This window comes from Microchirus variegatus (genome assembly GCF_963457635.1).
Source record: "Microchirus variegatus genome assembly, chromosome: 6".
NCBI lineage: Eukaryota > Metazoa > Chordata > Actinopteri > Pleuronectiformes > Soleidae > Microchirus > Microchirus variegatus.
Window position 1 is genome coordinate 19403882 of NC_139807.1, and position 14790 is coordinate 19418671.

Genomic DNA, 14790 nt, shown 5'->3' on the forward strand with positions numbered 1-14790 from the left:
CTGTTTCTCAGAAGTAGAACTGGTTTGAGCTCTGAGCTCAACAACATGTGACGCAGCAGTGGGCAGAGTATGTGTGTGTGTGTGTGTGTGTGTGTGTGTGTGTGTGTGTGTGTGTGTGTGTGTGTGTGTGTGTGTGCGTGTGTGTGTGTCTCTGTGTGTCTCTGTGAAACCCTAACCCACTCAGATGGATGGATATGCAGCACTTCTATTTCTGGGGGATGGCATAGCCGAGCCGCATAATTCAGCGGTGCAAGAGCGGGAAAGGAAGTAGGAAAATAAAACATCCGGTTTGCAGGTGTGTGGAAGCCGGCAGACCGAATTTCTGATACTTTTGTCTGAAAAGGAATTTCGTAAAGAACAATGTACATAAGAAAACAGGAAGTGTTCACACAGCGCTACTCTTTTTAACCAGCAGGTGACATTTACAAAGAACAAAGCAATAAAGACAAACGCATGCACTTACACCAGATTACATGACAGCAGTTAGTGTGATTCCAAAAACAATTTATATCAAATACTATTACAAACAAAAAAAAGTTTTTAATGTGCATTATATTGTTTTCGTTGTTAGTTTATTTATGTATTGATTTATTTCATAATTTTTGTTAGTTTCTGGTTTTGTATTATATACATTTTTGTGTTATATACATTTTGTTATTATTATTGTTCTTATTCTTATTGTACATTGTTCTTTACAAATTTCGTAAAGAACAACGTACATAAGAAAACAGGAAGTGTTCACACAGCGCTACTCTTTTTAACCAGCAGGTGACATTTACAAAGAACAAAGCAATAAAGACAAACGCATGCACTTACACCAGATTACATGACAGCAGTTAGTGTGATTCCAAAAACAATTTATATCAAATACTATTACAAACAAAAAAAAGTTTTTAATGTGCATTATATTGTTTTCGTTGTTAGTTTATTTATGTATTGATTTATTTCATTATTTTTGTTAGTTTCTGGTTTTGTATTATATACATTTTTGTGTTATATACATTTTGTTATTATTATTGTTCTTATTCTCATTATTTTCTTTTTTCTTTTGATAAGTCGCATGGTTTGGGTGCACTTCATCAGAAGAAGTGGTTTTGGGCTCTGGTGGTCGTTTATGAAAGAGTTATTGCTCCCCTACAAAATGCGCTTACTTAGTTTTAATGAGGGTGGTTAGAAATTGTGAAAAAAAACAAATGTTTGACGTTGAACCTGACAGTCTGAAAGTAAGATGCAAATCTTTTATTTTGTAGGGTATCGCCGGTGACCGGCGGAAGTAATATTACCAACAAAATGGCGGCAGATACTGGATCATAATCAGGACAACTATACAACTTGATTATATAAAGATTCACAATTATCCACTTGATTGTTGTTCTCAACGTTTTTCCCGTCTTCATTATGGCGACCACATTGGTAAGTCTAAAACGTTCGCTGCTCTTTTAGACTGAATTAAACGATTGAACAAGCAATTCGGCTAACTCGATGTATTTGTGGTTGTCACAACAGGATTTCAGGACCCATGTGGACCAGTCGTGTCGTTATTCAGAAGAGTTTGTCAACATTTACTACGACTGTATGGACAAGAAAAGGAGGGTGAGTAATGATCCTGTCTTTGTTTCACAGAAAATACACAATTAAGCTTTGGCCGAACGACGCTGAAGCTAGACCCCGATTCGCCGAGTGTATTATCCGGTGTATTACGATTAATTGATTATTCATTGATTTCTCAACTATTTTGATCATCGATTTGATCTGTTTTAATTGATATTTTTTAATAATTAAAACAAGCTCTCTGAGTTTTCAGCTTCTTTTAAAAGTAAACATGTCCTTGTTCCCTTTCCTTTGGGGGACATTAACTGACATTTTATGGACCAAACAAGTACTCACTTAACTGAGAAAAAATTAACAGAAATAATTTTGATTAGAGCTGAACGATTCTTCGAAATTTTTTCAAAATTGCTATACGGCCTACTCATTTTCAAATTGCTGGAGGTGCCATATTTCTTAAAGCCAAAATGTGTGTCGGATTACCATTTTAGATAAAATATTGTGGATAATATCCATTATCCACCGCTTTATCCTCCACCAGAGGGTCGTGGGGGGTGCTGTGCCTATCTCAGCAGACATTGGGCGATAGGCAGGGTACACCCTGGACAGTTCGCCAGTCCATCACAGGGCCACATATAGAGACAAACAACCATTCACTCACACACTCACACCTACGGTCAATTTAGAGTGACCAATTCACCTAATCCCCATATCGCATGTTTTTGGACTGTGGGAGGAAGCCGGAGAACCCGGAGGAAACCCACGCACACACGGGGAGAACATACAAACTCCTTGCAGAAAGGCCCTTGTTCCGAAGATGTTCCAAACGGGGCTCAACCTGGGTCTTCTGGCTGCAAAGGCCAGAGGAGTGCTAACCACTACACCAACCGTGGTGGTTGACCTATACAGGAAAACATATGTGTTTCTCACAGATCTACACAAATATCACACAGTAATAAATTAAAATATGTTCTTCAAATGGAACTGAGAACAATTGTATAAAAAATACCATTCCCTCTGATATCACAAATCATTTCACAATTTCAGTCAAAATTGCAATTGATCACTGATTCAATGATCACTTGGATTAAGATTTTTGATTTGTGGTGTTCCACTTCACAAGACTACAATGCTGTATTATCACCTGCTTTGTAGATGTATGTTTTGTTTTCTTTGGAGAAGAAGCCATGACCTGTGACTGATAACAGAGCAGTGGGCAGCAAGTCAATCTCTGAACATAGAAACAAAAACATCTGGTTTCATTGACCCTGAACATAACATTTAACAACTGAGCGTCCTCCATATTTTACAGTTGTGATGTTTGAACGCCTTCTTTGTATGTACACAGGGCTACAGACTAACTTTTTGCATTGGTCGCACTGGTGCACCTAAACTAATAAGTTAGGTGCACCAGCAGAAAATTAAGGTGCACCCACATTTTAATTGCGTCGCCTTTAACGCCAAAAGGTCACCTTTTTTAAGCTTTCCATAACTTTCATACAATGTGAATGATTTCTTAACAACAGTAAGGTGTAGAGAAATTATTTTCTTTATTTTCAGCCCAATTATATATGTATATTAGGGCTGTCAAAAGATTAACATTTTCAATCAGATAAGTCACAGGGTAGCTGTGGATTAATCACGATTAATTACCTTTCGTAAATATGCCAGAAAATTCTAATTTTCTCTTTATATTGTAAGAACGGAAAGATAAATAAAGTATGTGAAAATATAAATGTAAATAACAATAAAATGCTGTAAACAACTTACCTATATAAACTTAGTAATTAAATATACTGTACTGAATGATATAGGTTTACAAAAATAAATCACTACCTTTAGTTGGATCTGTCATAATTACTCCAAGGAGCTTATTAGTGACTTGCCAACATGTTTTTTCTGTTTTCAAAACTCTGGTCTCTTCACATGAGAAAACAATACATGTGTCTGACATGAGTACTTTTGCAGAGGATGTGGAGACAGGTCACAGTAGGCAAAGTCCAGGTGTCGATAACAAATGAATACTCACTGAGTTTAATTTACATGCTAGCTGACTCGTATGGAATTGAAAATAGCCGTTGTTAGTGTTGTCAGTAACACCTGTTACCTTTTTATTTTTCCGCGTGTGCTCTAGTGAACCTTAATCTTCCCACTAATAAGGGCTTTTATCACAAAAGACAGACATGACACAGTGGCCAAACAGAGCCACCAGGAACCCCTGGGTCTCTCCTAGGCAATATGTCTCCTGTGTAAAAGAGCTATTAGCATCTGTGGTCACAGGGGGTTTCTCTTCTTTTGTCCGCGTGGTGCACATGATGATAACAAACCTTACAATTAGTACTGTTAATACTTGTGGTAGTATTTCACTGATTACTGATCAAGATTCAAGATCAACAGGCTACTTGATTTACACCAATCTACTTATTTGTATTATTGTTATAATTTATTATTCTTTAAGTTAAAAAATGGCCAAGCCATTTTCAAACATTGAGCTCTTTTTATATGTATGCAGAGAATTTAATTTCGCTTGTCACCAAAATTAAGTTAGCATTATCTGATGTTTTTGTTCAATACTTGAATATCAATATCGGTATTGCTCCTACAAGTCGGTGTTGGTCAGGCTGTGCAGCAGAGAACAATACAATATTCTGCTTGTAAATTATGTCGTTATTCTCCCTTTTTGCTGTCTTTATTTACAGAATTTGACCCGACTCTATCTGGACAAAGCGACACTGGTGTGGAATGGCAATGCTTTATCAGGACAGGACGCTTTGGCCGAGTTTTTTGAGTCTCTGCCGTCGAGCGAGTTCCAAGTGCACACGCTAGATTGTCAGCCAGTTCATGGTAAGTGGGAGCAACATAAATGCTAATGGGTTTAGACTGATCGTTTATTCATTTCAAAGTGAAAACTGCAGTATCATTACAGCCAAATAATATCGTATAAAATGTATTAATATACACAATATACACATACACAAGTGTGGTGGACATTCCCGTTTCCTGGAGTGTGTAAATGTGTCACATATTTTAAGTAGGAAAATATCCATGTCTATAATTTCAACATGTGATGTTCTACATAGGGCATGGTAGTTGCACGCCAGTAATTCCTTTTCTTGATTCACAGAACAAGCAACCCAAGGCCAGACCACACTGCTTGTGGTCACCGGTGGGACCGTCAAGTTTGAAGGAAACAAACAGCGTTTCTTCAACCAGAACTTTCTCCTGACGGCTCAAGCTTCACCCAACAATGACCAGCCTGTTTGGAAAATTGCAAGTGACTGTTTCCGATTTCAGGACTGGAACAGCTGAGGCGCTCTCTTCATCAGTGGACTCATTTAAACATGATCTTATATTTCCTTTGTAATAAAATGCCAATGTCACACATCTCAGTTTACAAAAAGGATGTTTATTTTTCGTTGTGTTGATCAAGCCTTGTGATCAAAATGGCATAATAAATACAAGAAGGATCACTGTACAACTAGCTGTAACGCTGTCAAGGAAATCCATCAAAAACACTCATTAATATGAACAGACTTCAAATAACCTTATGATGCCAATTTGTACACAAATCTGTTAACTGAGGTAAATTACGCACTGTATTACAGTATGCCAGATGTGACTTCAGTTAATGTGTAGAAGCATTTTTAGTAGTTAAGCAAACTTGCACTTAAAATAAATAAGGTCCCCACAACACTTAGAACAAATTTTCCTATACAAGAAACCCACCATTTCCAAATTTCATATATTAAATTGTTTTTTTTCTTCCTGAGTCATTTATGTGTACACATTTTGGTCTTTCTGAATATATTGACACATTAACTGAATAAATAAAACATGGAGTGGGTTGGGTGGGGGGATATTTCCTAAAGCCCCAAGTAAACATTAATGTGGCACTTTTGCCATTTTCTTAGTAACAAACACTCAAACTACTTCTTTTTTTAATAGATCCCACTTCTGCTCGACTACACAAGTACTGCAGACTGAAGGCACAGTAACAAACGCACTCCAACATTACAAGAGCTTTAGAAGCCTGATGAATACAGTTGGTAATATTTTCAATGTAAGTCACAACAGTGCAATGAAAATATATGTAGGCTAGGCTTCAAATAGAAAGCCAACAGATTTGAATGGATGGCAGCTGAGTGTGACCATGGTATGGAACCCACTACAGTCTGTATCTTCGACAATCAAAAAACTTCATCACGTGAATATAAAGTAGCACATAGGAAACAACTATTAATATCCACAGCATTAAGCTTTTCAAGACACTTCCATGTGGATCACAAACTGCTTTAAGGAAATATTTATAGATCACAAAACAGTGGTTATGGTGATATCTTAGGGCGCTTTCATACCACTCGTTTGATTATTTGATCCGCACCAGGCAATACAATTGTTATTATGTAACATATGACTCCAGTGTGGTCCGCTTTCACACCAGCAAACGAACCAAAATTGGCCCGATTGACGTTTCATCAATGTGTATATATCTTCTGGTAGAAAAGCGTCAATTTTGACTCACTATGGAGCAACACATTCGCACATTGCTACTTGCTCTGATCTCCGTTTATTATATTCTCTGTATTGGCCATTTTTGGCAAAATATCCAATTTGAGAATGAGCCGCGGCTGCGTCTGGAGAACAATCAGCTGATGCACTGGAGTCGGCGAAGACTTATAGCGCGTCTTTTCAGGCAGATATGACGCGCTATGAGACGAAGATTGCTCCAAAGACCTACAAGGTAGGCTATGTCCATGGCATTTACTGCAGAATATGGTTTGGACCCGAGTTTGCGTTCTCACCAGAGGGACCGCACCAGAGTCTGACATTTGGTGCGGAGTCAAGCGGACAGAGACCACCTCTTTTTGTCGGTCTCGGTCTGCTTGATTTGGTGCGGACCCGAGTGCGATTGATGCTTTCACACCAATGAAAACGAAACGAACTAGAGTTTTTGGTTCAAATGTATCGTTTGGTGCGCACCAACTGCTGTTGGTGTGAAAGCGCTCTTAGACTCTTGGTGAAACTGTCCAAGCTATTTTCCTCCATACATCCTCTCTATGTGGTGGAGATAGTGGTTCTTCAACTCTATCCTCTTTAGCTTGAATGCATCTGTAACAAGACCCGTTTCTGGCGTCCACGGCTCGGGACTCAGATGGACCTTCATGGGAATCTCAAATCGCTGGAGTTTAACTGGATGAAGAGTAAAGGGGACAACAGTTACGCTCAGTCATGTTTATCAGAACAGAGGAATGGATAATTTTCTACCACACAACATAGTAAAATAAGGCATGGATATGGACAGGAGAGACATGAGAGCAAAGATAATAAGGACTCTTACTGCTGGCAGCAGCGACTTTGATCGCCTCCAGAACTTCTCTTTCCATTTCAGGGTGAACACAGATCTCCTCCCATGTTCCATCGATGCCTCTCTGTTTGGCCAGTTCTGTCAACTTCTTCTGGTTGGGAACCACAAAGCTGATCACGTAGTTCTGCTCACTGCAAGGATGAGTATTATAAGAGTATGAGGGTCAATAAAGTTATTTTGGCCTGCAGCCTCGCAGAATACCACTGGACTTCAATTAGACAGCATTTTCAAGTCACTAACATGAAATACTCATGACTGATGATGGAAATTTATCCTGATGAACTTGTTGCGAGAGCTCTTGATCAAGATGCATAATAAAACTCAATGTCCCCATCCCCAGTTTGAATAATTAAAAGCTGACATTGTAGTTAGGAAGTTGCTGAAGGTTCAAGCACTGAAAGGAGGTGAAATGTCACTGGTAGCATTCAGGTGAAGTGCATATTGAATTAATGTATTGACACTTCTTATGTATAAACGCAAAAAACTCATTGAATTTGTCGGCTCAAGTATAAGAACATAGACATGATTATGAACAGACAAACTGCAAAGAATGTGAAAAATGTCCTACATCTTCTCAAAACTCTGAGCTGCCCACTTAACTGAAATGAAGATTCACAGAAATGGATATTATAAAATGTTTATGTGCCTTTAATGAGTGTTTGATAAAGCACCACAACATGAGAATTGCTGTAGTTTGCCTGAAAGTGCTTGAAAAAGAAACTTCTGTTTCGTGAAAAGAAAAAGTTGAGTTTGTCTTATTATCAAGATATATTACGCACCTGTTTGCGTAAGCACAGATGTTGTCAATGATAACACAGTTTTTCAGCGCAGATTCCACTTTACCAAGAGACACATACTCTCCAGCCTGAAGTTTGACCAAGTCTTTCTTGCGGTCTAAATGAGAGAGAGAAAAAAGAATAGTTAACCAGTGATCTTGTATTGCGTGCAAACTGTTTTTTCTGTCATAAGTTACAACCACATTGAATGCAAATTAGGTCTATGAAATTGAGTTTGAAAGGAGCATCTTTTACAAACACCATCAGATGATAGCCGTGGGCTTCATTTTAGAAATTGATAATGCAGGAAATAACAAGATAAACAAAGTGAAAAGAATCTGCCGCAGAACTAGTTTTTTATGTTTTGACAGTGTAAATGACAGGAGATGGAGGCAGAGATTTTGGCATTACAGTAGTGTGAGGGGACTGTACAAGAATAAAGGTGTGCATGTATATGAATATGTACAGTCGTAGAGAGCTGGATACTGTGTCGTCAGGCACACGGGGCATCACGGACATAGAAATGAGCCGCTCTTTTCCATATTTATAATACTAGAAATACAATTGTTATAACTGAAGATTGTATTAATATTATCAACAATTATATAAATATATAAGATAAGTTAATTAAACATTCTACAAGCCAGAATTAAACTATAGTGTCTCTCATGACAAAATGAAAGAATACTATACAAATTAAGGAATGTATATTATAGGAAAATTCAAATTAGGAAATGTTATCTGACAATATTATGCTACAGGAATGTATATGCAAAACAGGATATGCAAATTAGGGCAACCAAGCCAAACTGGTTTGTTGATGTGTTGGAAAAATAAGAACTGACAAATGTTGTGTGGCTGAAATGAGAAGTAATTTTACCTCATCCAACATGTGGGAATTCAATTGCTAACGTTATTAATGGAAATATTAAAACATCTGATCAATAATTTAAAGCGGACCTAGACCGGAAGTTCCAATTAACGCTGTTTTTTAATGTGTATCTGCGTCATTGCCTTGTTTACGAAGCCCTGATGTTTCGAAACAAACAGTTCAGCCATTGCTGAGATTAAGGTAAGAATAATTAACCATCTTAAAAAATATTTAAGTTAGCCTGGCCAGCTCGTACTATGGCTCACACTTCTCGTCAAACTGACAGCCAAAGTCAACAAGCTTGCTACAAGTGTGTGTCCATTTGGTCTTAAGTCATATTTATTCATACATCTTTCTGTCAGGCCTGTCATCCTCTGTGGGTTTAATTGGTATTTTGTTGGAAATCCTTTGAACTTTCTTTTCTCTTATGGTTTAACAGAGAAACTGCCTCAATAGCATCGTTAAAAACTCTGTTCTAAGATGACCAGAGTTACGACTTCCTCTGGCCTACATCATAAAATACTAGCTGTTTCAAGTCTAAATAACTGGTTCGATAATATACATACCAACTATTTGTAGACAGCCATCTGGGTAAACCTCTCCTACATCTCCAGTGCAGAACCATCTCTGCCCTTTTTCGTCCACAAAAAAGTCCTGATCATTGCCTTCATGCCTGTAGTAACCCATGGTTACATTAGGACCGCCAATAAGGACCTCCCCCCTTGGGTTCGGCTGGTCTTTGCTGGTGTAGCCACCTGTAGTAAAACAGCTGATTATTACTCTACGGTTATATAAAAGAATTAAATCGTAGAGCATGTGCCCACACAAATATTCAGCCATACCTTCAGCCCAGTCCCGGAGTTTGATCTCACAGCAAATAAGAGGAGCTCCAACACGACCGGTGCTGATGTCTGCAACTGTATCATTAAGAATAGAATATTTTAGAATTACATTGTTACCGTTTCCCATTTATAATCTCTCCTCTTACCCTACACTTTAAATCGTATCTTACCCTCTGTGATGGTGCCTGCTCCACAGGTTTCAGTGAGGCCGTAGCCCTGGCCCACTGGACAACAGAAGCACACATTCATGAATCTTTGAGTGGCGGAGGAAAGGGGTGCCCCTCCTGACAGCATCATCCTCACCCGTCCTCCCAGCAGTTTCTTGACTTTCTGGAATAACACGCTGTAAAGACACGACATTTGTTGTGCATTTAATTTGAGGCTTAACAACAGAATTCTATTTGTAGAAGCCCTGAGGGCAATGTAATGGTTTCTTACGCATTGCAGAGCGGTGCATCATAGCCCCTCTTGATCTGCTCCAGCTTATATTTGTAGCCCAGTGTAAACAGCGTCTTCTGAATGATACTCATTTCCTGCACTTTGCTCATTACGTTCTTGTTGATCCGATCCATGATTTCCTTTTTAGGAGAGAGCACAGGATGGATTTATTTGATGACAAGTAGGCGAAAAAAAAAAAAAAAGAATACAAAGCAGGTTTCTTACTGGCACAGCTGCCATCAGGGTGGGTTTGAGCACGGAGCTGTCTCCTTTACTTCCTTTCTTTATTTTGGTGGACTAAAGGAAACAGGAAGAAAAAAAAAACTGCTGAATGCATCATTCACACAAGACAACAACACTAATTAGGCTACTTCAAAAATGTAACCACACCTATGTCTCCATGATGATAAAAATATGAAGAACACGTTTTGGCAAACAGAATGCGAGACCTGACGTTGAAGCTGACTGAGGATTACCTGGTCTGACAGAGTCTGTGGGGAGGAGTAGCCAATCCGACAACCATATGTGACACAGGAGATCTCGGCTGTCATTTCCAGAACATGAGCCAGGGGCAGATAGGCTATGTACGTGTCATTGGGCCTGTATCAACAGAGAGAGAGTAAATGGTTAGAAGCACGAGCCATAATACTTTGTTTGTTCTTTCCTCATTTCACAATGAGCATCTTTGATCACAGTTCTCTCTGGTTATTATGTTACGTGTTAAAAAAGATTTGTGTGACAAAAAATTCGACCAATATCAACTTCAAATCAATGTTTTACTTGGAATAGATAAAAGAGCAACGGAGAAATGCATTTCTCAATAAAAGATGATAAAAGTTGAGCCCTATACTGGAGAATGGTCCAAGAAACAGCCCTGTTCTCACCCTACTGTATCAATTCATACTGACAGAATACTTAAACTTACCCTAGTCCAGGGATGCGCTCACACTGTCCTGTCATTCCTGCAATCAGGTTTCTGTGGACAATCATCACTCCTTTGGGTCGTCCAGTGGAGCCACTGGTATACATCACCACAGCCAGATCAGAGGGCTGGGGCTTCACTACAGCCCTCCCCACTGCAGGACAAATAAAGAGTTATTCTTTTACAACGCATGTGTCAGACGTCTCAGACAGGAACTGAACAAAAATAATAAAGCAAATAGCACAATCAAGTTTGGACAGAGAACTACTCACTATTTTCAGGCAGTGCGCCCATCTCTAACACAGCCTGCATGCTGTGGATGGATATTCCTGCTGGGTAGCCTTCTGTGCTCACTTTCTTCTGGTCCACGTAAATCACATGCTTCAGTTTTGGACACAGTGGAAGCACTTTCTGCACAAAAAGAGAGGACAACAATGATATCAGAACAGGATGCCAAATAACACATTTTATAAATGGGAAGATTTTTTGTTCCATATTCACACATTCTACCTTTACAATGAGCATGACTTGCTAAAAAAAAGGTCCACTGCAATAAGTTGGGAATTTTGTGACGTTAACTGATTCAAATTCACCTATGGTTAAGCAAGGGTGGGAAACCTGATAAGGTCCACAAGACAAAATGTCTCTCTTTGTGTTCATATAAACTGTATGAAACAGAGACAGGACATTAGTTCTGACAACCTGCTGTAAGCAGTTCTTAACTAAATAGGCTCTTGCAAAAATTCATGGCTACAAGATACATCTGGAAAGCCAACTGTCAGCAACATCATTATCATCACTCACTACTGTCTGATGTTTTGCCAGTAAATCTGTTACAGTCATTACATTAGAAGTATGTGTTCAATAAATGACTCATAAAGGTCGTTACAAAGATTGAAAAGGTCAAATCCATTAATACAGCTCATGTAAAGCACACTTTCTCACAACTGGCTAAGGGCCTAAAGTTTGAACGACTGTCAGAATGCATTTAGTCAACGGCTTAAAAACACAAGTATACTATATGCTACCACTGCAGGACTATCATTTAATAATTTATGTCTCCTGTTTAATTCAAAAAGGCAACAGAAAACGTTCAAGTTCCCACAATTGTTTGGTTACTCTTATCAAAAGAGTTTCCTTTCCTGTGTCAAAACTTAGTCTAGTCTATATCAGGAGGATTCAGTTAATCTTAACAGATACTGTGTTCATCCATTTGTCTACGTGGTCAGAGAAGCTTTCTTGACCCAAATACATCTTTTTTTTTTTATATTGTGGCTACTTCAATAAACAGACATTATGTTGAGAAATAATTTCTCTTTTTTTAACTCAGAAAGAGTGATTCTAATCAAGTACAGAAAGAGATAAACCCACTTTCAGTTTAGTCTCGAGCAGTTCCGTGCTGGTGACTAGATGTGAAACACCAGTCTCATTCAGTCCAAAGGCAATTGCCTCCTCTCCGAGTGTGGCATAGAATGTCACCACTGTTGTGAATACAAAACACTCATTGAGTAAAAAAACAACACATGCATAAGTTCCACCATTTACATTTGTGTATATTTGCTATGCTTACATGGGAAATTGCGCCTGAAGCATGCCTGAGCAGTGATCATCCATTCCGCTCTGGTTTCACAGAAAATCGCAATAGTGCTTTTGGGCTGCTGTCCCAAAGCTGCAAATCCACTTCCAAACTGACTGACAACAGAGTCGATTTCCTTGTAGGACAGCCACCTGTACTCCCCCAGAATCAGCTGGAAGAGGAGAAAAGAGTTAGACATCTGTGTTCTTTCAAGCATCCTTCACAAAAACTCAATGAGCATTCTTACCTTTTTAAAAACTTTACCACTGGGCTGAATCTCATTTTCTTCACTCAGAATCTCCCTGGTGCCGAGACAATGTGATTCTCCAAAACGTTGCACAGCATACTCAAACAGCTTGTCCAGAGTGTCCTTGCCTGGGAAGTCCTCCTTAGCTAGGGAGTCGAACTGGTCCACAGAGCGGTAAGGTCCCTCAGGGCGGCCGGAGGTGGAACAGGCCTTCACCCGGTTAGACATAGTTCTTCTTTTGCCAGCACCGGTGATGTAGTACCAGGGTAGGAAGGTCAGGACGGAGTACAACCATATCAGGAAGTGGATTGGAATGAGGAGAATAGAGTGGAGTGTCGAGTCCACCTGGAGTCCCATACCGCTTTATAGGAGAATTGTACCAGATGGAAGGCTTGAGAAATAGGAATCCCCCGAACTGGACAGCTGAGAGAATATCACACAACTGTAAAATATAAAATTGGTCCACTGTCACGCTGACAATACTCCTAAAATTTGGGGAGAAAAAACAGAAGCACATTACCATCAGAAATAGTCTTGCCCAGAAAAAAATCACTTAAAATATATATATAAAAAATAAACTCAATGAACCTTGACAAAAAATGGTTTGTAAATCACCAGCTTTAAGTGAAGTTTACATACCATCTTTATCTTAAAGTCACTTCAATCAGCCCCGTTAAAATCTCCTCTCAAACTTGGAATAACTTTGTTATGCTGATAGTTAACTACACTCAGACACTCACCTCTTTCCTGCTCAAACAGCCTCTGTATCTGCTTTATATGTCTGACAAGCTTTCAAAGCTCACATATTTATGAGACTTCCTAAAGTGGTGTGTTCCAGTAGTTCGGAGTAGTTCCTCCCTTGCACTGTTCAAACACCTGTTGGTCCTAATAAAGTTATTTAGTTGTTATGGGGGGAGTGTGACACTGTGCTGAGTCCAGTCAGTTACACTGGCCAATGACTCGGCCTGGTTGGTTATGCTGAAGAGGATCGAGCTGTGGACGGCCAATGACAATTCTCTTGAGGCTCACCCCACTCCATGCTCTGTATGGAGGGCACTCTAGGTCAAACTCAGCTCAGTGATGATCTCACAGTACAGTGTGGCTGAAGCAGTTAAAAAAAAAGAAAAAGTGTTGCACTCTGAACTGTAAATTAAATCCACAGCTGAAAAAAGTGTGATGGGTTATTTTAAGCCATCAGCCGTCATGTGGGAGCATCTTTCACCAAGTAACAAATTCAGAACATGATTATTATTATCACTTTTCTTAATATTATTTCTTTCTTCAAATTCTTTGTATTTGAGTCACGGAAAAACAAATATTAATCCATACACGCACCACATCTACATTTCTTTCTTGTATGTTTATTGTTCCCACCCTTAAACAACATTACACCATGTACTTGTTGATAAGGGCCACATGCGTGTATCTCTACCTTATCTTAAAACTAACAAAATAATTAAAAAAACATTCAACAGAAAAAACCCAGCTTCTTTTGCTGTATCAACTCAGTTAAAATCAGGCCAAAGCGTACACCAGATATGATTTGCGATGGAATCTTTTTAAGTCAAGCATAAGCATTTCCAAATGAGATAGCAAGGATGAGAACAGGTCTACTGTGTAAAATTTCGCTAAATGCATTGATGTACCTTTCAACTGTGTTGGATAACCTACGTATGTAGACCATGTCAATGGGAATCTAACAAAGATACAGGTACTATTGAGGTCAATCAATTCCTGACGACCACTGCTTTCATACAGTGTGTCAACGATCATACACTGACATGGAGTTAAGGATTGGTGGAGCATGGTAAGCTGTTTTAGATTTGAATATATACATCTGTATATATACGACAGAAAGTAAATCATTCTCAAAATAAGCCATGATAAACATCAGTTATGCACACAATGATATAGCCCATGGCCAAAAGGAAAGGAATTGTAACTTAGGGGGTCGCTGATTCAAATCCAGGGAACAGCTAAGGGCTGGGGTGTCCCTGAGCAAGGCACCCAATCGCCCCATTGTTCCCCAGGCCCAGATAAGTGCTGCATACTTGGTCAAATTCACTATCACTAATTGGTGTGTGAGCAAAAATAACTTAATTATTCCGTCATGTGAATCTTTAAGTCAATTGTAGATCTTTACAATGTGGTTTATGTGACTAATATTCATAATTCCAGTTTGAGAGATCTGGGAATATGACTCGT

General features: G+C 38.9%; 2 protein-coding genes across 2 annotated transcripts; one reads left to right on the forward strand and one right to left on the reverse strand.

Moving 5' to 3' along the window:
* Positions 1 to 1297: 1297 nt before the first annotated feature.
* Positions 1298 to 4871, forward strand: nxt2 (nuclear transport factor 2-like export factor 2). The gene is made up of 4 exons (XM_083890966.1): positions 1298 to 1413; positions 1507 to 1593; positions 4248 to 4392; positions 4673 to 4871. Exons 1-4 carry the CDS (start codon positions 1399 to 1401, stop codon positions 4855 to 4857), a joined length of 432 nt encoding a protein of 143 aa, XP_083747092.1. The 5' UTR covers positions 1298 to 1398; the 3' UTR covers positions 4858 to 4871.
* Positions 4872 to 4997: 126 nt separating this feature from the next.
* On the reverse strand, positions 4998 to 13367 carry acsl4a (acyl-CoA synthetase long chain family member 4a). The gene is made up of 14 exons (XM_083891825.1): positions 12586 to 13367; positions 12333 to 12510; positions 12134 to 12243; positions 11035 to 11173; positions 10766 to 10916; positions 10317 to 10440; positions 10066 to 10137; positions 9841 to 9980; positions 9573 to 9745; positions 9403 to 9477; positions 9127 to 9315; positions 7693 to 7807; positions 6887 to 7044; positions 4998 to 6738 (listed from the first exon to the last, which is right to left on the reverse strand). Exons 1-14 carry the CDS (start codon positions 12940 to 12942, stop codon positions 6581 to 6583), a joined length of 2139 nt encoding a protein of 712 aa, XP_083747951.1. The 5' UTR covers positions 12943 to 13367; the 3' UTR covers positions 4998 to 6580.
* Positions 13368 to 14790: the final 1423 nt, after the last annotated feature.

Excerpts from the sequence above, each read along its gene's own strand:
- nxt2 (XM_083890966.1), top strand. Across the intron at positions 1,594-4,247 it reads GTATGGACAAGAAAAGGAGG|AATTTGACCCGACTCTATCT; the intron begins GTGAGTAATGAT and ends CTTTATTTACAG. Across the intron at positions 4,393-4,672 it reads AGATTGTCAGCCAGTTCATG|AACAAGCAACCCAAGGCCAG; the intron begins GTAAGTGGGAGC and ends CTTGATTCACAG.
- acsl4a (XM_083891825.1), bottom strand. The coding sequence starts at position 12,942 with ATGGGACTCCAGGTGGACTCGACACTCCACTCTATTCTCCTCATTCCA. Across the intron at positions 9,316-9,402 it reads ACTCCGGGACTGGGCTGAAG|GTGGCTACACCAGCAAAGAC; the intron begins GTATGGCTGAAT and ends GTTTTACTACAG. Across the intron at positions 7,045-7,692 it reads ATCTGTGCTTACGCAAACAG|TGAGCAGAACTACGTGATCA; the intron begins GTGCGTAATATA and ends TCATCCTTGCAG.